Source organism: Phasianus colchicus, chromosome 3 (assembly GCF_987193195.1).
Source record: "Phasianus colchicus chromosome 3, bPhaCol1.hap1.1, whole genome shotgun sequence".
Taxonomy (NCBI): domain Eukaryota; kingdom Metazoa; phylum Chordata; class Aves; order Galliformes; family Phasianidae; genus Phasianus; species Phasianus colchicus.
In genome coordinates, this window is record NC_143438.1 from 13,296,524 (window position 1) to 13,320,240 (window position 23,717).

The 23,717-nt window shown below is 38.0% G+C and overlaps 1 protein-coding gene across 1 annotated transcript in view; it reads left to right on the plus strand.

The window, feature by feature from the left end:
- The first annotated feature begins 4 nt into the window (after positions 1-4).
- The window catches only part of PXDC1 (PX domain containing 1), a 191,341-nt gene continuing 167,628 nt past the window's right edge, over positions 5-23,717 (plus strand). The window contains exons 1-2 of the mRNA XM_090136994.1: positions 5-1,292; positions 15,938-16,047. Coding sequence (XP_089993120.1) covers positions 15,954-16,047 — 94 coding nt within the window. The 5' untranslated portion in view covers positions 5-1,292; positions 15,938-15,953. The remainder of the gene's footprint in view (positions 1,293-15,937; positions 16,048-23,717) is intronic.

Below are 23,717 nucleotides of genomic sequence, written 5' to 3' on the forward strand. Positions count from 1 at the left end.
CGGCACCGCCCTCAGCATCGCGGCGCGCGGGCGGCTGTGGGCGGCGGAGCGGGGGATGGCCGCAGTGCTGCGGGTCCGTTGGCCGTGAGCGAGACGGCCCGGAGAGGACTCTCGTCGTTCTTCTGCCGGTTTGCCCACCGGCACCGCCTGAAGATGAATGAATTTAATTGCGAACGTGCTGTGCGAAGCCGAGGAAATCAAACCTCCGGGCGCTACCCCGCTGTGTCTGAGGGCTCCGAACGCACGTTGCTGGCCCGGTGCGAGCGCTGCTCGTTCCAGCGTCGCAAGCAAGATCACAGCACGCCTGACTCCACGCTCAAGGTCAGGCTGGATGCGGCTCTGAGCAACCTGATGTACTGTAGGTGTCCCTGCTCACTGTGGGGGAGTTGGACTGAATGACCTGCGAGGATCCCTTCCAACTCAAACGGCTCTATGATTCTGTGTCAAGTGTCAGTCAGTCCTAGCGTGGACCAAGATGGGAGTGTGTCATACAGCACAAGAGATGAAGTTGACCAAGAAAATAAAGAAAACCTTGCAAAAACGTCTGTCTCATTGCCACTGTTGATGTCAGATGCTGTGATATGAGCCCAGGGAGTCAGAGCAGTCGTTCACCTGGCCCTTGCTCTTGTGAAGTCGTGAACATCTTGATTGGAGAAGAAACAGATCGGTTTCAGCTTGAGGAGCCCCAGCCTGCAGTGTCTGCTTCTCTTTCAAATTCTGTGGGCTCTGGGAAAAGAGCAAAGGCGAAGAAGCAGCCCAAGCTATTACACCTTTAAACCTGTACTGTGTTTCCAGTGTTAGAGCTCAGACTATGGTTTGGATCCTAAAGCTAAACTGACGGCTGAAAATTGCAAAAATTAGAAGAATGCTAGATGTATTGATAGATGGTTAGCTCATCCCATGAAAGATGTCTGCACCTTAAAGCTGGGTTCTGAAAGAGCACACTGTTCCTCTGGTTATATATACAGTGTGGTGCTGAAGTCACAATATTCAGAAAATCCAGGAAAAGTGCCTTGATGTGAATTGAAGTTGTCACATGACTCAATGGGTCCTAATGGAAAATCTGTTAAACTTACCCAAGCAGATACAAGTGACTTAGCAAGGCTTCCTCCATGGAGGTGTTTTCTGTCAGCAAGTGCCCAGGGAATGGCACATGAATTCCTCCAGGGGAAACTTTTATCTCTTCTGGTGCAAGAAGTATTCATCACCACTTGAAAATGAGCAGGTGGGAAATCTCCACATACCTTGCCATTACTGGGATCCATCCAAATGTCTCCGCTTTGATTTTGCCAGTAAGTCAAATATATTTCACAGTGTAGTACAACTGCCTCAGCTATATACTTGTCATTGCATGTAACTTTTCATGGTCAAGGGTAATTAGTAGAGACTTTCAGCATCATATATGCTATTGTAAGAAGCTACAGCAAACCAACTGTTTGAAAAAGAAAACCTAAGAATTACATATACTTTGTAAAACTTCACTTTCTGGTGCTGTTCTTTCATTTTGCAAAATCCTAGTTCATTTTATAGCATGGATTCTGAATATTTGACCATCATATTCCAGTAATTTCAGAATTGTTTCTGAGGGTCAGTAACTTTGCTATAGTTACCATGAAACATATAGACATGGTACTGAGGAACATGGCACATGAGCATGGCTTGATAGTTGAGCTAGCTGATCTTAGAGGTCTTTTTCAACCTTAATGATTCTGCGAAGATTACTGTTTTTTTTGTTTGTTTGTTTGTTTTTCTCTCTTAAGTTACGTGAAGTAGCTAATAGCTAAACATTGTCTCTGTTCATAAGGGTAAGACTGACAAAGTAACTTAATCTGCATCTCCTGAGTCAGAAAAGGAGACAAAATTCCAGTGTTCCAGGGCTGATCTTCTTTACGTTGACTGCAGGTGTTGCCTTTGTACTAAGTGATTGAGAAGGCAGGGAATTACTTGTTGTTGTTGTTGTTGTTGTTGTTGCTTACCAAAGCAAGCTAGTGGCAAACAAGCTTGGGAAGAAGCTCTCTTTGGGTAGGCAGTTCATCCCACTATAGCTTTATCTCTTTCCCCTATTTCTGCTCAGTGAGGCCAGTGCATAATGTCTATAGAACGAGGTGATGGATTACAGGAGTGCTTTGGAAACGAGCAGTAGTCAGATAAGAAAACAGTCAATGTTAGCTGCAGGTATGTGGTGTAACAGGGTTCTTGTGATTGTGGCTGGGCCAGACTTTGCATCTGTGTTGTGGTATTGGTTTTAAGGACTTTAGATTCTGTTCTGCTGTCCAGGTTTGAAGTCTACTTGTTTACCTTCGGGATAGGTGGGGTTTTTCTGAAATACAACTCCTCGGTTATTGGCTAGAAGTAGACTTCCTGTAGAAAGCAGTAGCAGAATTCTTGAAGGCAAAGTAACTGAAAAAATAAAAAAGTCACTTATAGAGCTGGAAGCAGAGTGTTTTTCTTGTTTCACAACTGCGGTCTCTCCACTTATTTGCGTGTAACTGAAAGTAGAGAGCAATGCTGCAGTCCCCGCTAACTTTTGGTAGGAAAATGCAAAGAGAGATGTGAAGTTGTGACAGCTCCTGCTACTTATGTAACATGATTTCGAAACAAATGATTATTATGTTGAAGAGACTTACAAGTACCTATCTAAGCAGTATTTCCTGAAGTGAAAGGAGGGCTGCTTTGTACTGACAGTTACAATTCCCTACTTAATGGCTTAATTTCCTTCCTGTCCCTTCCTTTCCTTCTTTTGAAAGAAGATCACAATTCACCTTTTTTGCTACTGTAGTGAGAAGCCATCCTGGGACTATGTTTTCTGAGATGTTTGTTTTACAATTTCCATCACATTCAAGGGGCAATGAATTTTGAAGATAACTATTCACTGTTAATACATGCAGAAAGTTTTCCTAATTTTAGCTTTCTATCTGAAGTAATGGTTAAAATTGCATAGGCTATGTAGTAACAGTTTACCATCTCTATCACGAATAGAGTCAAAAGAACTGAAAGACTAATTGTGTTGCTTGTTATCTTTTTATTCTTTAGAAGCTGCACCAGAATGCAATGATTTTATATTAAAACCTCTACAGAAAAGGGTTAGTGGTTTTGATTACGTTTACAATAAACCAGTTCTTAATGCAAAACCCACAACCTCCAGTGAGAGCTTTCTCCAGACTAAATTTAGACTGTCAGAAGATGTGCTTAGAAGATATCTAAAGGATATTGCATCCCACCACGAAAGTCTTTTGATACTTGGATATTTTGCTTGTTTCTTAAGTATTTCTTCTTTCAGTGTTCTTCATGTGCTCCATAATTCACATCAAAATAGCTGCTACAGCTATCCATTTTGTGAACACCTCAGTCTGTAGTTAAAAATTGAGAACTGCTTGCTATCCTTTGCTGTTGTTGCCTGTTTGATGAAGGAGAGAAAGAAGGTATTGAGCATGTTCAGTGCTGAGCTCTCCTTGCTTTTGCCACCAAATTGTGTCTTCGTGATCAGGAACTATGCTTTCTTCTGAAGTACGATCTATCTGAACTGAATTCATAAGGCATTGAAAAAAGGGCAACCTACAAAGTACTTTAAAACTGTATGAAGTTTGAGTATAACAAATAAATAACAATATAATAAATAACAATAACTAATAATCCAACTCCAGCTGGACATATAAGTCTATAGGGCCCAATGGGATTCATTCCAGGGCACTCTAGTTTCTGTCTGATGTCATTGCAAGACCTCTATCTATTTTCAATGGTCTGGGGAATCTGAAGTAGTCCCAGCTGACTGGAAGCCGGCAAATATTGTCCCAGTTTTCACAAAGGGCAAGAAATAGGACCTTGATAATTACAGGCCTGTCAGTTTCATTTCAGTGCCTGGCAAAATTATGGAGATTATTCTGGGAGTTAGTGGAAAAACACCTGAAAGACAATGCAGTCATTGGTCAGAGTGAGCATAGGTTAACAAGAGGGAAGAAAGTGCTCTTTAATAAACTTTGACCAGGTTGCCCAGCTGGTTGACTATGGGAGGTCATTGATGTAATGTTTTTGGATTCCAGTGAAACTTTCAATACTGTTTCTCACAGTATCCTTGACAAAATGTCCAGCATACAGCTCAAAGCGCAGTGGTTAAGTAGGGTTACATCAGGCTGGTGGCCAGTCGCTGGTGGAGTTCTACAAGGCTCCCGTTTTAGGGATGGTTTTCTATAACATTTTCTTCTTGGATATAGGACTTGAAAGTATGTTAAGTTTGGATAATAGTAAACTGGGAGGAGCTGTAAACTGCCTCAAAGGTAGAGAGGCCAAGCAAAGAGATCAAGACAAGTGAGGGAGCTGGGCGATCACCAACCACATGAAGTTTAGCAAGGGCATGTGCTGGATTCTGCATGTGGAACGAGGCAACAGACTCGTGTGTGTAAAACAGATCAGTGTTTCATCTTATTCTATGAGAACTTTCTATCTGCAGCAGGTAAAGATTCTTCTTCCATATGATGAAGGCTCTGTGTTATCTCAAAATTTCACTGCTTTTTGTTAATGAACACAATCCTTCAGTTGTGGGGAGAGAATACTGTGATGCTTAATATGTCCAATCTAAAGGGTGCTTCAGGCATAAAGCTTTTCTGTCTTTGTAACAACTTGACTGGAATGTCAGTCAGAATTCTGATACTTCTAAGTGAAGGCTAGTTGTGCTCCAGCTAACAAATTTAGATCATTTTGACAAAGAGTTTGGTCTCCTTCTGATTAGTCCTGAACCTTCAATGATGTGCATACTGCAGTTCGTACTTCTAGCAGCTCCAGTTCCTTAGAACTCAACCTGCAGTTCCCTCAACTTGTGGTGCTTAGAATGTTGTTGTTTGGAGTGACCTGACTGTGCTCTGACTTCTAACAGATGTTTTTATTTAATGAGATTAACTAAAGCAGAGTGAATCTGTCAAGAAAATATATAATATTTGATAGGCTGCTATCCATTTCATCTAGTTCCATTCAAATATGGCTGATTTAAAGATTTCTTAAGTGCAACTTTCTAAGGACTGTCTGTTGTTTTGTTTCTTGCAGGGGAAATTGGGCATTCTTGCGGAATCTTGACATCACCAAATTTGCCTTTAATTTCACTTTTTTTTTTTTTTTTTTAATAGCAATAAAGGCAGTATGTATCTAGAAGCAGTTCCTCTTCATGCTGATAAATTTTACCTAAAGTCATGCGAAGAATCACTTCCTCTGAAAGCAGGAATGAGATGAATTAATCACATGCCTGCATTTCTCACAATTACTTTGTATTTTAATTGCTAACTTCTACTAGTTTTAACATAAAACCACAAAGTATTCTTTCACTGCTCTGGATAGACTGCTTTGTTGCCACAGTTATTTAGAAGATGATTTTCTCCCTTGACTTCTATCTTGCCTGATCTTGTGAGTGGCAACCCTGCCTGCAGCAACGGGTTGAAACGGGATGGATTTTAAGGTCCCTTCCAACCCAAGATCTTCTGTCATTACTTCTATGAAACTGTATTGGCTGATGTTTTCTCTTTCCGTACTGGTTCTTTGCTTTCAGCTGACACTTTTCTTTTAAAAGATCAAGCAAAGTGGTTCAACCAACTTTCTATGCTGCACATGGAAAAAAACATAGTGTTCACAGTGTTAAGTGCAAACAGCAAGAGTGTGCTGTTTTTTATTTAAAGAGTCCTGCTAACCCATGGCTTGCAGGAAGGACCCAAGTGTTTTTCAGATGGTGTCTTTCTTCAGAAGACTTGAAAGGTGTTCTCCTTATGCAGAAATCTGTTGAGATTTGACCTCTCCACGGCCCCTGAAAAATTCATTGAGTATTGAGGACACCTTACTGTAGAGCTAATAATGTTTCGTGCATTAGGGGGACAGGGATGACAACTAAGAAAGCTGGGCTGTTTTTCATTGGTTCTAGAGGTTTTGAATTTTATTTTATTTTATTTTATTTTATTTTATTTTTTGGTAGAGAGCAACTTAAAAAAATCTGAATATTGAAGTGCAGTGGAAATGGAAAAACCTGTGAGAAGTTGCTAGAGCTCAGGATGAGATTAGGAAATGGACTCAAGTGAAATTTCATGCAAGGGCAACTACTGTTGGAGGTTTGGCATAGCGAGCAAAGAATGAAATAGTATAGCATGTCCTGGAGAATGAAAGTAACTTAGGTGAGAGGATGGCTTGAAGTTGAAGGAAGGGATTTTGTGTCAAGTAAGCAATCTAGCATTAATATAACAGCATATGTGTTTGCTGCTTTTTCACTCTTGCTGATATTACTGAAACAGGAATTAGTTCAAGCATCAGAAGTTTCTGATGTATCTAATAGTTTCAGTTGTGCCAAGGAGTTCAAGTGTAGTTCTCCACTGCAAAATCTCAACTTTTGACTTCTTAAACGTCTTGTTTCCAAAAGTAAACATATTTGATAAGTCAAGAAAGCTCACAGTAGAAGTTGTGGAGTACTTGTCTGCATGAGTATATAGATACACTTGCAAGACGTTCAGTTGCTTAACTGTGTACAGTCACAATCTTTTTTCCTTGTGATCCCTCCCAAGTTCAGTGCATAGAACTGATAGTGCTTTGTTAGACTTGTCTATACACTCAATACTCATTAAACAACAAGCCAAAAAGCAATGAAGTTAAGGTTGCTGAGGTAACTTTAATTTTGGCAGTTCCTAATTTTTTATTTCTAGTCTTAGCAAACTTAATGAGCAGCCAGTTTGATTGCTTTCTAATATAAGATATATCTTGTGTTTAGGGAGCTATGTTGAGAATCTATCTGAACATAGTGAAAAAAATGACCAAAAAACCATCGACTTTATCAGGATATGCTGTATGTTCTTAGTTCTCAGGCTACGAAACTATGCAGCACGCTGTTACACGTGCATATTTCTTCCTTAGGTCCTGAGACATTTAGACCCTCTAGCCAGCTTCACCTCTATAACTGCATTCTGGTACACATGCTGTGTTGGCAGTGTTGTACTGGTGACCCGACTCCACTGGAGCATGGAGCTGCCACAGGCTGTGTGCAAGGTCAGGTGTTTGTTTATTCGTAATGCTTTCTTGAGTATGCTGTATCAAGGAACACATATGACATATGCAAGCTTGGTGGGTTTTTTGGTCATTGTTTAGTCTAAAAATGGTCACAAAATTGATGACTTATCCTCCCCACTGAGCCAAATGGTGTTTTATGTAGATGAATGTATTCTTAGCCAGCGGTACAGTGCTTCTGTCTTTACAGGGGCTTAAGTACATCAGTTTCCCATTGCTCTGGAACAAACACTGTCTTCTCAATCACGTAGCAGGCTTTTTTCTCCATGTTGTACAAAATGTGCTGAACACGCAGCACTGTGTATCTCAAACTTGGCTTTTTTTGCACTGGAAGTATTTGTTGCCTCACTGATAGTAGTTTTAACAATGTAATTATAATTTTGTTATTTTTAACAGCAGTATAAGGAGGAGTGCTTACTAGTTGGATATTCCTAATGTAATAAAAAGTAACTAATCAAAATCAGTTCCTTACAGCATAATAGTTATATTTTGTAAATATAAGAGAATCACAGAATTGTTTGAGTTGGAAGGGATCCTTACAGGCCATCTAGTCCAACTCTCCTGCAATGTACAGGGACACCTGCAGCTACATCATGTTGCTCAGAGCCCCATCCAGCCTTATCTTGAGTGTCTCCAGGGATGGGGCTTTCTGAGTTTGTCTTTTATCTACACTTACAATGGGAGTTGGAAATTCTACTGAAGAAACTTAGAAAACAATTTAATAAAATGTACTTTTTTAGACACAGCTTCTGTACAATGAAAGCATTTTATGTAGTACAGCCAACAGGTTTGAATCAAATGAGATTATTGAAAATCACGAATCTCTGCTTTCTGATTGTTTAAAAAAAAAGACAGGCTGTTTTTTATGGCAACAAGTATATCAAAGATGGAAGTGTCTTTCCAAGTGCTACTGTTGTCATTATCACTTGTGCTTATTTCACCTTGTTTTTCTCTGCGCTGAGCAGCACTGTAGTAATTTTATGATGAACGTGTGCATCCACAATGATATTTTCTTCTTTTATAAAGTGTTTGTAAATGGCAGTTCAGTATTGCTGTAAGTCATCACATTTACTGTGTTTATAATAACTGTGGAAGTAAAAAAGAGTAACTATTTCCTCAATGTTAACTGCATTCAATAGAATTAGATCTAATTCTGCCTTACTGCTAAAATCAAATATCTTGTCTAGCTCTTCTGAGAAGCTTTTTTTCCCCCATGTGAGTTTTTCACAAGCATAATGCAGAATGACCTGCAAGGTTTTTTTCTTATTGGACTGATTTATGAAGATTATGCTATTTCAAATGTCCCTTTAAGACCATCCTTTACCTAAAAGTGTCTTAAGCCTTTTTCTGTCACTGAGGGTAATATTGGTTGATACCATACTTCTGGGTTTCTTTTTGAATTGAGTTTACTTAATTTATTTCTTAATTTCTAGTGTGGAGTTTAAAAAAAAAAAAGAGAAATCACAAAACATCTCCATCCCTTTTGTGTTCTATTTGTGGTTAAGTACTCAAAACCAGACATTAGGTTAATGGACATTGCAATCAAATTCATTAGAAGTAAGCAAATGAAAGAGAGGAAGAGATGAAAGCTGAAGATAATCCCTTGTGGTCCAACAACAACAAAAAAGAACAACTAGAAAGAGGAATTCAAGTGGATTTTCACACAGTACCTGTGATAGGGATGGCCCATATTATAGCAAAACTTGCTCTTCTGTTTGTTTTGATGTAAGTAGTTGTGTAGATCCCTATTGTAGAGCAATTAATTCTGACACATTTGTTTATTTACTGCTTGCCAGCTTGCTTACTTTAACGAGAAAGCTTTCCACAGGTAGCAGCTTTGCTGTTAGCTGCAGAGTAGATGGACATGCTAATGATGTACCTTTCACATAAACATCTTTTTTTTTTTCTACTAAGTAGTTAACAAGCCTTGTCGGAGTCAAAGCACGTTCTGGTTATTGTAACAAATTCAGGTAGCCAAGCTGCTCTTATGTTTGCACTGATGTATTTTGAAGCTGTACTTTTGTGAAGTATAATTGTACAAGGTTAAACATTTTACACTGTTCTATAACTACAGCTGTTTTTGAACAAGCAGATTATGACAACTGAGGCTTAGTATAGGATTATATATGAGGCATGTTATCTGGTAAATGCTGAACACCTCTATTTCAGAAGTAAAAGGTGCTTTTATGGAACAGGTCCCTTGAGCTGTCCCTGGAACGATGCTTCTGGTTACAGTAAAGGTGAAGAACTTACTTAAATTTTTAATATCTAGTTCTGATTTGAGTTTTGCTGTGCTATCTTTCTGGTACAGCAAGTTTCAGGTTAACTCTGTTTCTTTCTAAAAAAAACTTTGGAAGGCCAAATTAACAACTTGTTGTTGTGCTCCTTTGCATAAAGGCCCCAATTCTGCTGCAGCGCTGGCGCAACAAAGTCTGTTGTGACCTGCAGCCAGCTCAGTGCAGTGTCAGGAGCTTAGGCTAAATTGCTGGTTGGCAGAATGGCATACAGATAACCTGCTGTGCTGGCTGTGATTCTGGAAGCACTGTCTGTGCTGCTGTGTACAGTTCCAGAGTGCCAAAGCAAGCAGCCTCTCTTTCTCTTCTTCCCCAGTAGTATCTCATTATGCCCAGGTTATCGCTTGCTTGGGAGTTCAGGAAATATTTCAGAGTGAATTGATATTTTAAAATTAAAACTTAAAAACAAAGCAAAGCCTTTAAACCAGAAGAGGTATGTTGTCACAAGGCTGAGTTGTTTGAGTAAGTGAGTAAATAACCAAAGGCAGACCAGCTGTTTGCCTGGTTTTGTTTCTTTTTTTTCCCCAGAAGATGGCAGCAAAGGAGCAACACGGTGATGGCTTTTACTTCTCAAATGCTTTTCAGTGTTCCTGAGGCATCCAATTGAAAATGATGATTTTTACATACAAAATGTATGGCTTCAGAGTCTTCATTCTTTTCAGTTTTAAAAAGTAGTGTTTGAATAAAATCTATTTCAAATTTATATTGAAAAGGTAGTTTGCAGGTTTAGTATTTTTGACTGTGGCATTAGGGGTGTGTATGCTTTAAAGGATGAAGTAGCAGAACAACTGAGCTGCATGATGCTATATATATATATGTTAGTCTCTGAAGTTGTGCTCAGGTTTTTCAAATATTTGGCATTTTTTGTCTTTCAAGTTTAAAAAAAAAAAAAGTTACATTTCAAGGTAGTCCTCCCGTGGCCATTCTTTTCCTGGCAGAAAATAAAGCTGAAAGCGTACTAAATACAGTGGAGCTTTTAATTCCTGTATTAATTCAAATACAAGAATGGCTCATGCTTTCTGCTGACAGTGCTTGTGAGTTTATGGCTTCATTTCAGAGGGAATACTAGTAATACTGAGCAATGTAGCCTAATGTTACTGCTTTCTTTCAGCAATGATCTATAACTTTATCATTTAAAAATGTGTGGAGGTGTACAGTATTACCCACTTGTGGTGTTTTCTGATTATGTGCTGACTGCCTAATGCTGTAACTTTCATGGAGGTGTGTGGCCATAACTCTGCTTAAGTTACAATAGAAGCAGTTAGCAAGAAACCACAGAGATAGGGCAATCTTACCTCTTCAGCTGATGAATTTTATCTTCTAGTTCTTGTAAAGAAGGGAAGATTGTAGTGGCATGTGTGATAATCAGATACTGATATTCACTGTTCAGAAGCTAACTATGAAGAATGAAACTGATTCTTGACAGGACTGATTTATTGACAGTCTTGACTGACTGTTTCATTAAGATCATAAATTTCGTAGCATGGGAGACATTTATGGAGCCCAAAACTGAAGAATACTCATTATAATCCATTCTGATCCAAAAATAAAGAAAAAAACTGTGCTTTGATGGGTCTGAATTGCCCACTGTTTCAAACATGACTTATTTACATCTGAAAGATGAAAGGTTAAACCATCCATATTATAACTTCAGTTCCTTTGGATTCTTGTTCCTTAGCCTTCGAAGATCTCCTAGTCACACGGTCCTTCTTTTCTCCTTAAAGAAAAAGAGAAACTGTGGGTAGTTTGCACCACAGACATGGCATGTGATAGGCGTTGCCTGCAATGTCTGTAGTGCAAACTACAAACCTTTGTCAGAATTCTGAAATTTGTATTTAAAGCTGATACTTGTGTTAGAAACAGGCAGCTGGGCTTAAACTTTATAAAGATTAATTGAAACAGCTGGAAAGTCCAAATAGCTCTACTCTTGTACAAAGCATTTAATCCACCAACAGAAGAAGGTTGTTCTGTTATGTCACTGTGAAAGACGTCCTTTAAATGCATAAAAGTACAGTTTTAATTCTGATTTCAATGAATAGAAGTGTTAACAAAGAATGTTTTCCCGGTCTGTTAATCAGCACATTATATACGTTTCAACTACTGTGCTTGTATTGGACTTGCAGAACTATTACAGAAATCAACTTCTGCATTTTTTGGTCTGTTTCATAGCTCTAAAAAATTGTCTATCTTGTAAGAGTTGGGCATCTAGATCTCTCAGTGTTTTTCTCTGATAGTCTTTTCCCTTGAGAGAACACAAATATTTAGGGAAGAAGGGGGAAAATTAATACAAAGGGTTATTCAGAGTGGTACTGTTTGCCTTTCAGAGTTGGCTTTCATCTTGAAGCCCACTGTTTAAATCCCAGGTTTTTTCCCCGTAGGCCCTTGGTTCTACTGAGATCATTGTTTTAGCTCTCATGTCTTGTATGCATCAAACACTTCAGCAGCTCCTCAAGTACTTTAGTTCCATCATGCAAATGAAGGGGCTTTTATTCGTTAAGCAAGAAAGTATTAAGCTACATGCATAATTGAGGATTAACCCCACTTTTTGCATCTTTCTTGTTCTGAGTCCTTTTACATAAAATAACAGCCATATGATTCAGTCTTTCTTTGGAATTAGCAGGGATGATTCTACCAGTAGAAGAGTTGAGTATAATATAAGCTAACTTCATTGTTTTCTAAGATACTTTGTTTTCAAGATGGCAGGACTTTTTCTTCACAAATGTATCCTGAAAATAGCTGTGTTAGAATGTTTAAAGAATGACTAACCTGGTTTATTACCATATAAAATGTGAATGTACTGCTTGTATTTAGAGTTAGTATTTACTTAGTAGTTAATTTTTTACAGGTATTGTTTCCTTCTGCTGAGTGTTGATCAATAATCTGGGTAGAGATGTAAGCACCTTTCAATTCTCCTATATTTGACTTCCACAGGACGTGGGTTTTCAAGTTGTTCCCTAGTTATTTCTCCCCATATTACTGTGTGCTAAAGACGTGATGTGTCCATGATAGATGAATTTGTGAACAACCAGCACTTCCTCTATTTCTGAGCTTTCAGGAGTTCTAAATGCTAGGGGTGTTGCATGTTTTTGAGGTATTACAAGCACGGTGTGGGGAACAATCTGGCAAATGAGGGAATTTGGAACAGCATGTTTATGATCTGTAAGTGTTTTACAATTTTGTTTCCTAGAAATCCTTTCTTTGTTTATAAGCACATACGTAGTTCTGACACATAATTTTTCTGTTTGAGTTAATTCCTCTTGTGGGCTTGAAAGAGTAACAAGTCATGCCATGGAGAGGGTAGAATCTGTCTTTCATGCAGACAAACCATTTCTAGAAAACATAAGTAGACAATCCAATCAACAAAATACAGCGATCCAATACAGTTGTGTTGCATTATGCAGTATTGACTTCTAGTAAATCGTTTCAGTACAGGAAACTCTCATTCTGGGAACATAAATAAGTAGTAGCAAAGTAACTGAATTACTTGCTAGACAGATCTGATAGGAAACATTACGCTCTCACACCTCCTTTAATGATAGATTTCCTATTTAACTAATAACCTCAGATAAAAATGATAAAAATCATCAAAAACTTAAAATAATACAGTTGCTGAGGTACTTCGTTCCTTCAGACCACTTAGACAGGAAAATAGATGCTGATTTTCCAGCTATGACAAGGTTCATTTCCTTTCTGTCAGGAAGTGTTTTTTAAGTTAGCTGGGCAGAGATCTGTGGGAATGCATGTGGACATCAAAGCCTTCCACTGCCATTACTGCAAGTACAAAACAAGGCTCAAGGCCTCTCTCTGATACAGTGTGTATGGATTGAAACTGGGGGATTACATGTCCTGTTTTTGTTGTCACTTAGATGAACTGCTGAAGGAAATAAAACAAATGCACAGTTAAATATTGAATGCTTTTTAAGAGTGCTTCTTTTGTGCAATAGAAGGGATTTTCCAAATTTTGAACTTCATGATTTCTCTGGCATTTGTGGATGTTAGTCTTTAAGGATGTGTTTGAGTTGCTTACACAAGAAAATCCTGGTTTAAGATGTGCATTCGGAAGACACCTATGACAAGCTATAGGTATTACAAAGACAAGGACATCTTGCATCCCTAGTGCATTAACTGAGAAAGATGTCTTTGCTAGTTTGGAGGGCCGTGGACTTCAACCAGTTCACTATTTCTAATTCTGTACTGGTACATAATTGCTGAAAAAGAATGGAAATGTCTTTACAAATCTTAAATCAACCTGCGTGTTCTTGCATATTTCAAGATTTTTTTCATGTAGTAGATTGTTTGTCCATTTTGGCTATATTCCATTTCATTTCCTGGTAAGCTCCCACTTCAACGTTCTGTTTTAAAGTTTATTGTTGGAATATTGAAAGGCACAGCCTCTCTGAGTAATGCTCTGGGTTTTCTTCTGTCCTAGTCAAGTTTACGTAGACTTCATATTACTATGGTTATATTAAGTCCATCATTATGCCAAAATGAAGGCACTTGTATTAGCAATCATGAATTTAAACACAACGTACTTTCACCACTGTCTGCTTGGAACGTTTGAGTCTGCTCTGTCTTGTAGGCACTTGCATAATTAAGCTTTCTCCTTTTTTGAACTGAGCATTTTACAGGATTGGAAAACAAATTTAACTGAATGAATTGAATAGCAATGTGCTGTGTTGCTTTAATAGCCTCCTGAAATCTGCTGCTTAATGTATATTGTAAGTGGGTTGACAGGACAGGGGGAAGATGCTTAGCAGCTTGTAGCAGTGTTGAAGTAAATCTTGCAAAGAACTCATCCTATAGCATAATGAATAGGATATAGCCACTATCACCTACATAGGGAAAATTAACTTTTAAAAAAGTGTAAGGAATGAAATGCTTTTGCAGTGGTTTGTCAGGAATACGGTGCACTGACACTTAGATGATGTGGGTGGTGCTCCATCTTGCAGTGCTGGAACCCCAGGTGTAGCACATGGCAGGAGAGAAGGGTGGGCAGATGTCTGGCAGGAAACGTAAGTGTGAAGGGGCTGATAGACATTTTGTGCTGCTGACACAGATGGCTTTCAGTCGACGTGGTAGCAAGTGTGCCATGTGTACTCTATTCAGTATTCTTAGCTTCGGGAGAAAGCATCTGACAGGCTTTGAAAGTTAAGAAGGCAGTGGTATCTAAAGAAGAGAGAACTGATGACATCTGGGAGGTCCACTAGACACTGACCAAGCACTGCTGATGACGTTCAGGTGCAAAAGTAGAACAAGTGACCAGAACCATGCTCAATAAATTAAACTGTTGCCAAAAATGAATAAAGCAAGTTCATTTTTCTTATTTTAACCTTCATTATCAAGAAAGATTACAGTTCAGAGCAATTTCTTTCTGCTATTGTTCTGCCACTGACTTGCTATGTTATCTTCAGTAAATGCGTGTAATGAATTCTGGGAAGCTGCTTATTACCTGTGAAAATGTAGTTTGTTATCTAGATGTCAAGCTTTTGACAACTGCTCCTCGAGTTGTTGTCAGCTTCTTCCTTTCTGCTTCTCCATTGACGACTGGGACTAACCATTAGAAATGAAAGAGCAAAAACAAAACCTTGCTTTACATCATGCTGACAAATCACACGCACATTTAATTAGTACACTGTTGTATCCCCTGCATTAGTTCCTAGAAGGTAACATTAATAAAACTGGAGTTTGAGAGTTACTTGTGATAATGTTGTCTTAAAATGCTGTCTTGAGAATTATTGCTATACCACAATTGGTGTCAGCACTTCAGTTCTTAACATCTCTTCACTTTTATTTAACTCAAAATTATTTGTTTTGCATGTTTTTCTGTTTTTAAAAAAAGAAAATAGATCTTTTGGGAGGGGATTGGGCCAGATGTCTTCCACAGGTGTCTTCCAACCTCAGCCATTCAGTGATTCTGCAGTTGTGTTTTATTTTCTCAGTTCGTGGTTTCTGTCTAGTTAGGTGCATTTCAGGATTGTGGTACATAAGAAAAATATGAAGATAAATATCTCAAATTAGAAATTGCAGGTGGGAATGCAGATGAAAGAAAAGGGTAGTTATTAAATAATATAACTCCCAATGTCTTTATGATTGAAAGGCATTGTTTATCTTTGTGTCTGTGACCTAGATGTTGTGTCTTTTCAGAAAATTCCTTGTGTGCTTTCTTCATTAAGTTACAGTGACATTCCCTTTGTGTTATTTCCTTTTGCTTTTTGAAAATTTCCTGTTCTGCTGCATTTTCCTGTTCTGAGGAAAGGTTTTGTGTTTCTTCTTATTATTTATCTGTTTCATTGAGAATGCTGAAAGTCAGCATAGAACTTGGATTCCGGGGGAAAAAAATATCAAAGTGAGAATTGGAAATGATTCTGGCCAGTTTATATTGATGAAACTTATGGTGGAAGCAGGTCTTTGACTCATAAAACAGATAATAACCTTTAACTGCCCAGACTGTTATGTAAGATCATGCTTCATTAGCATCAAGACCATGTGAAAGATGAGCTGCAAATTTGAGGATGCATTGTAAATGTTAATCCACTGGTTTTTCTTTTGAATTTCACCCTCCTCCCCTCCCATAGAAGTTACTGTATATTTCATGCTTGCTTTCTCTTTGTTGGTAGGTGAGAAACCCATGAAATGTGTTCTTATTACTCCATTAATTCAAGTGGCAGCACTTGTGGCAGTATGCTAGTGAGAGGCCTTGCAGATGTCCACTCTGATCATGAGGTTGGTAAGTAAATAATTCTTTGTCAGACAAATTCTGTACTTTTACTGGCTTTAAGAAAAAAACAGTGCACTTTGAGATATGTACTTCTTCCCATTAATAAAAGCAAATAAGCAAATAAGACACCTTAGTGAGCTTGGCTCTCTGAAGGCTTTTTTATTTAAAGAAATTGCTTTCTGTCCCCTCTTTACAGTTCAGTCCCCCCTCTGTACAGTTAGCAGTACATAACTTCTGCACTGATTATTCAAAAAAATGTTTGGAACAGAAAATGTGGAGAAAGGTGAGAGAAAATGGAGAGAAAGGTGGCAATATTCGTATATACAAAGGAACTAGGACAAATGATAGTGACATGTATGTTTATGTATTCATTCAGCGATTGTGTTTCCTAATTTCCTGTAGTAGTTGTGTATAATACTGCTTCTTCACACTGTTTTGTTTGCTTGTAGTTTTGGTTTCAACCTCCCACCTCTGCTGGTTGAGGAAATGAACACGTTTCTGTTGCTGCTAACTCATTTCATTTTACGGTGTTGTCAGAACGTGTCATGAGATGAGAAGGAGCATTAGCTAGTCTAAGTAAAGCTGAAATACATGTTGAAAGCATATACTTAGCAGCCCTAGAGACTGTCTAAATGTTAAATTCTTGTGTATTTAAACTCTGTATGATAAGTGATGTACTATTTGCTTTGCTTTTTTTTAAAACTCCAAAGGTTAAATCTAGGATAAGCTAATGTCCACAAGTCACTTCTTGGAGTATGCTGTGGTTGGTGAGAAGAGGACTTGATGGGGATGATTATGATTGCAAAACTAGAGCTATTCATGGAGAATCTTTTGATGCCACATGTAAAATCTGGAAATGCATCTATCAAAAGACTAGACTGGATATTAGAAATGCTTCACTGTGAAGGTAGTGAGGCACTGGAACAGGTAGCCCAGTGAGGCTGTGGATGTCCCCTCCCTGAGGCTTTCCAGGCCAGGCTGGATGGGGCTTTGAGCAACCTGGTCTAGAGGGAGGTGTCCCTGACTGTAGCAGGGTGTTGGAACTACATCATCGTACAAGTCCCTTCCAACCCAAACCATTCTATGAGTCTTGAAGTAAATTCCTTCTTCACTCTGAGGTTTTCAGAAACTAAGTAATGTAATAACAGGAAAAAAAGCCTTTTCCTAATGTTCTCAGCAGCTGGGTAGAAATACAGAATTGTAAACATTACACTCTTTGATTATTCAAATTGCCTTTTTTTTTTTTTAATTACAAATGGTTGCCTACTGTTCCAGTTACAGAAGTAAGTACTTGCTTGCATTTGTTTATTTTCTAGGAGGTATTATGTATGTCCTGTTATATGAACAGGAACAAGCAGTAGTTGGAGAACTTGAGAGAAATGGAAATTCTGTGGTGGGCTCCACAGAAAATAGAGCAGAACATGAGTAACCAATATCTTTATACATTATTATAGTAGGCACAAGGCATTGCTTCCTCTTCTATCACTTAAGCTTTAGTTCTAGGACAGAACTAAGCATAACAGAAGACTCATATTGAAATTGCTCCACTACTGAAAATTTATTTCTTAAACAATTATGTGATATGTCATAGTATTTTTGTCTCTTTTACAATATGCTTTTTCATTTATTTGTGCTCTGAGTTTAGCACAGACACTGGTCCTACATCATTACTGAAAAAGAGTGTAGTGAAGCCTGAAGGTGGCAACTCTTTATCATAATTCAGAATTGCCATGAAATTTAATTTAAATTGCATCTCTGCACATATCAGTATCTGTATGTGTGCATAATGAACTCCAGAATTTAAATGTGTATCAGTCTGGTCCATTTACAATGTTATTACTATAAGGATTCTGTCATATAGAAAGCTCAAAGTGATCTGGAAGGAGAGAGGTAAATTTACATGAGATATCTGCATTACTTAGTGACTGCAAAGTCAGATAACTGCCTTTGATGGCACGGAGTCCAATAGGTTCACATTTTCGATAGCTTTGCTGCCAAAGCCTGCAAAAGGATTTTCTGAAAAGCATTCCTGATGATAATACAGATAGGGATGTAAAGAATTCTGTGCTGCTTAATAAGAATGTATGGGAAAATGTTTACTCTTTTGTCAATCATAACTTGAAAGCCCAAGCTTTTCTTCATTTGTGCAGTAAAAAATTTTCTCATATACCAAATTGCTCAATTATATTTCTTGTTAGGTCTGAGAGGGAAAAAGAGAAGTTGTTTGTCTATGTAAGCATACTCTGAGAAAGTGAATAGTCTTTTGTTTGTTCTGTTCACATAACACCACTGCCTGAGAGCCACAACCCTGTATATAGAAAACCCATAAATATTTTCAGTACCACATTTTTAAACTGGTATGGTATATTTATTACGTCTAAGAGTTATATTTAGTCTACTTTGTTTCTTGTTTAATCTGACATCTCTGTAGTTCCACTTCTGTGGTGGAAAATGATGGGCATTCCCACAAGGCATCTTAATTTCACTTAAGACACTTAAATGTGTGGGCAGTAACCCACATAGGGTTACTTTCTGGCTGCCTGTAGTTAACTTTACAGAGGAAACATAGTTGGCTAACATAATTTAGGATGAATCCTACTGTAGATGATTTGATTTTGATTCCGATCTCATAACACTGTTAGTTGCTTTTGCCAAAGTAGACATCTTCAATATTGGCTTGGGGGAGGGTGGGAGGAGAGGAGAGGAGTATGGAGGACACTTAGATACAAAGCATCTTATATTACAAATTCATAAATTGCGATATCTGGTTGATGTTAGGTAACAAATGCTGAAACTAATGCCCATGTCTCAGTCTGGATTCTCTTACAGTCTGTATATAGTGGTGTTCTAGTTAGACTGAGTACAGGGGGAACCCAAGGGTTAGATCCTAGATTTGGTATTTGCCTGGTCTAATAGATCAGAGGTTTTGATTAGGACCAAACGATAGTTGTACTGACTCTGGGCAGGATTTAAAATCATAGAGAAGTATGTAGCAGGCCTCATATTTCAGTGTAGAGTGAGTTCATAACACTATGTATGTTATAATTAAATCCTTTATTTTGAGAATTGCCCCTTTTTTGTTAGGCAAAATTGATGGAATGCAGTTACTTCTTCTGTGTAACTAGCAGTGGCACTAGAGAGAACGGCCTCAAGTTGTGCCAAGGGAGGTCAAGTCGCATATTAGAAAAAAATTTACTGTCTGGAAGGGTGAGAGGTGCTGGAATGGGCTGCTCAGGGAGTGGTGGAGTCACTGTCCTTGGGGGTGTTCAAGAAACATTTACATGTTGCACTGAAGGACATGGGTTAGTGGGAAAATAATAGTGGTAGGTGGACGAATTGGCGAGGTAATCTTGAAGGTCTTTTCCAACCTTGATGATTGTTACAACTGTGAAGTCAGAACTATATATTCTGACTGGTCTGCAGTGTTCACTGTGTTGAGCTGGAATTATGTGCAGATACACAAGCATGTGCTCAAGTGTGCATCTGTGCCGTGTGTAGTTGTGTACTGGAGCAATTTATTTTAACTATGTAAATGCATGCATGTCTGGTAAAGACAAAAGAGCTGATCGGCAGACTTGTGCTTGTAGGAGGTTGTATTTTTAATGTCTGTTGAGAGGTTTTAATTTCAAGGAATGGATATACCTACAGGTAACAAACTGAAACTAAAACAGAAACCTTGCTGAAAAAGTGGAGCAAACTCAACTTGCTTATTCCAGTGGTAGACAAAAGATCTGGTGAAAGGTATTGTCTTATTTTACATGAAAGTATTTTAAGTCTAAAAACTCTCAGTTGGGAAGAGGGCATGCTATAATTGAGATTACTGAGCTAGGAGCTGGGAGAGCCATGTACTGGTCCAGCTGTGTCACTGGGCAGAGCGTTGCAATCTTGTTAGTGATTACTCATCCTGCTGACCTACTGTTTGGTAGTACTGGAAGCTGGAGACTGGCTGCTTGTGTTTTTGCACTGCTTACTGCTGGTACTAATGACTGATACACTTTCAATTTCTTACAGAATTCAGAAGACAAGTTTGTATCTTCTCACATACACTAACATTGTACTAGTGAGGCATTTGCCTGTAGTTTTTGCTACTATGCTTCCCTTGACAAACAACTTATCTGAAAACTCATTAAGAAATATCACCTGTGTTCAAGAACCTCATTAGCCACTTCCCAGCCCACCTTTACACACACATCACTTCTTATGGAACTTTAGGTTAAATAAACTTCCAGCAGAGCATCCTGGCAAATAAAGAAGCTGCTGGCATTGTCAGACTTTTGTGCTGAAAGTTAGGGGTGGTCTGGAAGAAGAGAGAATGGTCCTTATGTGGCAATTAGAAGCACATACTCAAATCAGTTAAGATGGTTGTCCTAACAATCTGTGTGCATGTTGTGGTAGAGGTTGTAGCTCCAACTTGATGTAAGGAGTGTGAGGATTTGTGTTGCACAGAGGGTAAACATTGGTTGGTTTTTCATTCTGTTTACATCTTCGTCATATATTTTGCTTAATTACAAATGATTAGTTTGATGCTTGAAGGCAGAATCTGTTGAAATTTACCAAAGCTGACACTGAACTGATTTCTGTGCTAAAGTCTCGTTTTCAGTATGGATCTCTGTATAAAGTAGTAAATTATTCAAGAGAATCCGCTGATGTGGTGACTCTCATAACGGGATAAAAAATCATTAAATTGTTTACTGGCTTTTTTTAAAGCAAAATGTATCTGCTGTAATCTGGCCCAAGTCAAAGCTGTATTTAGTCACTGAAGTCAAGCTTAACCAAATTCAGACAGACGAAAATTGCTCACTTTAAGGAGGATCAGCTTAGAGGAAAGAAATATTTTCTAGCTTTAGACTGTTAGAGGTCTGCTTTTATTCTGACGTTCTTTGACCGTCGTGGTTTTGTGGAGTCTGTCATTAGTTATGAATGCTGCTCAGGAAATGTAACTTGCTAAAAATAATGAGATTAACATTGCAACTCCTACTAGGTAGAAGTAAACAGTGACTGAATTGTGCTTACCCCGTTCTCTTAAACATAATTATAAAGAATCCACTGGTTCAACAAGATAAATTTCTCTTTGCAAAAATTTCATTTCCCTTAGTTTGAAGGAAAATAAGTAAAAGGAGATATGTATAGAGTAGCTTTTGGCAAGTAGTAGAAGGCATCTTAAAGATTAACGAGAATATTTAAATTTATTTCTAATTTTTTTTTTCTGAAAGGATGATACTTTTTTTTTCTATTAGAAACTGGTACACATCACAGACCACATCTTCCTGCTATACAGCCAGAACAGGAAAGGTTGGAAACATGCACCAGCCACAAATGCTTGGTCCCTCTTCGTATGGGTGTGTAACAGTTGAACATTGCAGCTGAGGCCATGCATAATTACTAAGAAGAAATAATTTTTTACACTTTATATACCACTCAAAATGCTGCAATATTCTAATGGTTCTTTAAATTGCTTGAATGGTAAGTACTCATTTTAACAACAGCTGTGCTTTACTCAACTATTCCAGCAGCTTTTCACTAACTTTGCTTTGGGGAAATATTTTGATCCTTGCTGATGTTAAACCCAGAGGACATTGATTTTGCATGTTCATTGTTTAATAGCGTTTAGTAGCAGCAAAAGATATGAACTGCAGAAAGGATGTAGATGTGTGGAATTTAATTAACTGAACTGGAATTGAGCCAAAATTCAGATCAACAGTCCCAATCTAGCAAAAAGCACAAGGGGACTTCTAATAGTTGTTAAGTGGACTGAGCTTTAGTTTTAATGTCACCTTGACAATTGTGGTGTAAGCAATTTAATGCCTATGTTATTTAGGGAATTTTTTTAGTAACGTTGTGAAGAATGGTCTGTACCACTTAGCAAATTACTAGAGATTACTTTTGACAGTATTCTGTCTTTTTTGTTTCATTCTTATAAGCTTTAAGCTCAGCACTAGCATTTGAGAGCAGGCAGAAGTACAGCTTGGAGCAGCAGAGCTGCAGGCAAAGCATGGTGCAGTTGCATGCTCCCTGGAATTTGTAATGTGCTGATTTTTTTTTTTTCCTTTTTTCCCCACTGTTGTTAGTGCAGGTTGTACAGTAGCAGGTTGTACAATTAAGAATTGATTGTGAATATAAAATAAGTGCTTTGTTTCTTATTTTCTAGTGTATTTATTAGCCGATTGTAAGTTTGCAGAAATATTCAGCATTAGTGTATTGAAAAAAGTGTCTGCTGATAGCAGTTTTTGTACTTGCAAGGTATGACTTATAGAGCCAAATCTGTTCTTTACAGTATCTTCAGGCACTGCAGTAATTCTGTTGTGAAGTATTTTAGTATGTCTGTTTTTTAATAAGAATGTAGCATGGTCCATCAAAAATGCTTCTTTGCACTGTAGAAAGGGAACAAAATATAGGTACAGAAAGTGGCAGTCCTAACACGTTTCTCATTTGTAGTATAAGGCATCTTGGGATCCTAGCCACGTCCACACACCCTGATCTTTCAGGAATAGCTATTATGGAAGACTGATGCGTCTATCATATAAAACTGTCATTTACTAATATTGAATATTTTTAATCAGTAAACTGTTGCTAGCTCAATTTTCACATATATTACAAATTTTCTTAGCCATATTCTGGTTTCAAGCACAATTTTTCCAAGGAATATCAAAATATGCCTTGTTTTTTTTTTTCTGTGTAAACCAGTAAATGTAAGCAATATGTCCTCTCTCGAGTGTGAATGTATGCGATTACAAGGAGAAACTGAGGAATGTTTTCTGTGCAACTGCTATAAAGCTGTTAAATGTTTTTTCTTTTTAACAAACTGTCCCTTGCATTCCTTTTCCTTCTATTTCCCTTGTCTGTCAGGAAAGACTTTACATAGAGCACTTGTTCCACAGAGTGCAGCCTCAGCATAGATTAGGGATTGTAACAAGTTGACAAAGGACTCTTTGTCTTGTTACGTTGAGCTGAAAGTTCTGCTGCTATAAATAATGCATATTTTAATTGGAAACTGCATAGGGAAATATCTGTCTCTACAGACTTGCTGGTATCAGTGTAATCCTTTAGGGGCAGATTCTGGTTATGTGCTGAACATTCAACTAATTCCCCAAATTTGTGGTGGATTGGTTTTTTTTAGTATTACCTGTAGTAGAGTTCTTTTATATAAATCAGGACAAATGTCCTATTTAGCTAACCATCTGGGAGTTTCTGCTGTCGTATATTATGAAAGTTGCCTAAAACACTTTGCTAGGCAATTGCAAGACTGGATTCCTGCTGATATCAGAAATTCCATTTTCCTTGATCAAGTATTAATAAGATCATGCACTGTACCTAATGAAAATATGTATAACTATTAGTAGGGGATGAGTTATACAACAGATAATAAACATATTCATTTCTTGCCAGATTTCCCTGGGATTAATCACACTGTCTGATGTTGGCCACAGGTTTAGTCTTGCATGCGCAATTACTCACACATGGCTAGAACATGAAGCTGAAACACTAATGGCATCTCAGAGGATTAACACAACTTTCTGTACCATTTTAATTAAACTGATTTAAAATCACACCTTAGGGCCTATTTTAAACAACGTTCTGCCAACATTGGTGAAGATGTTTTACCACCTAATTGGTGCATAAATGTCTGAACACAAGTCCATGTGAAGGCTATTAGATGGCTTTGGGATAGAATGATTTTT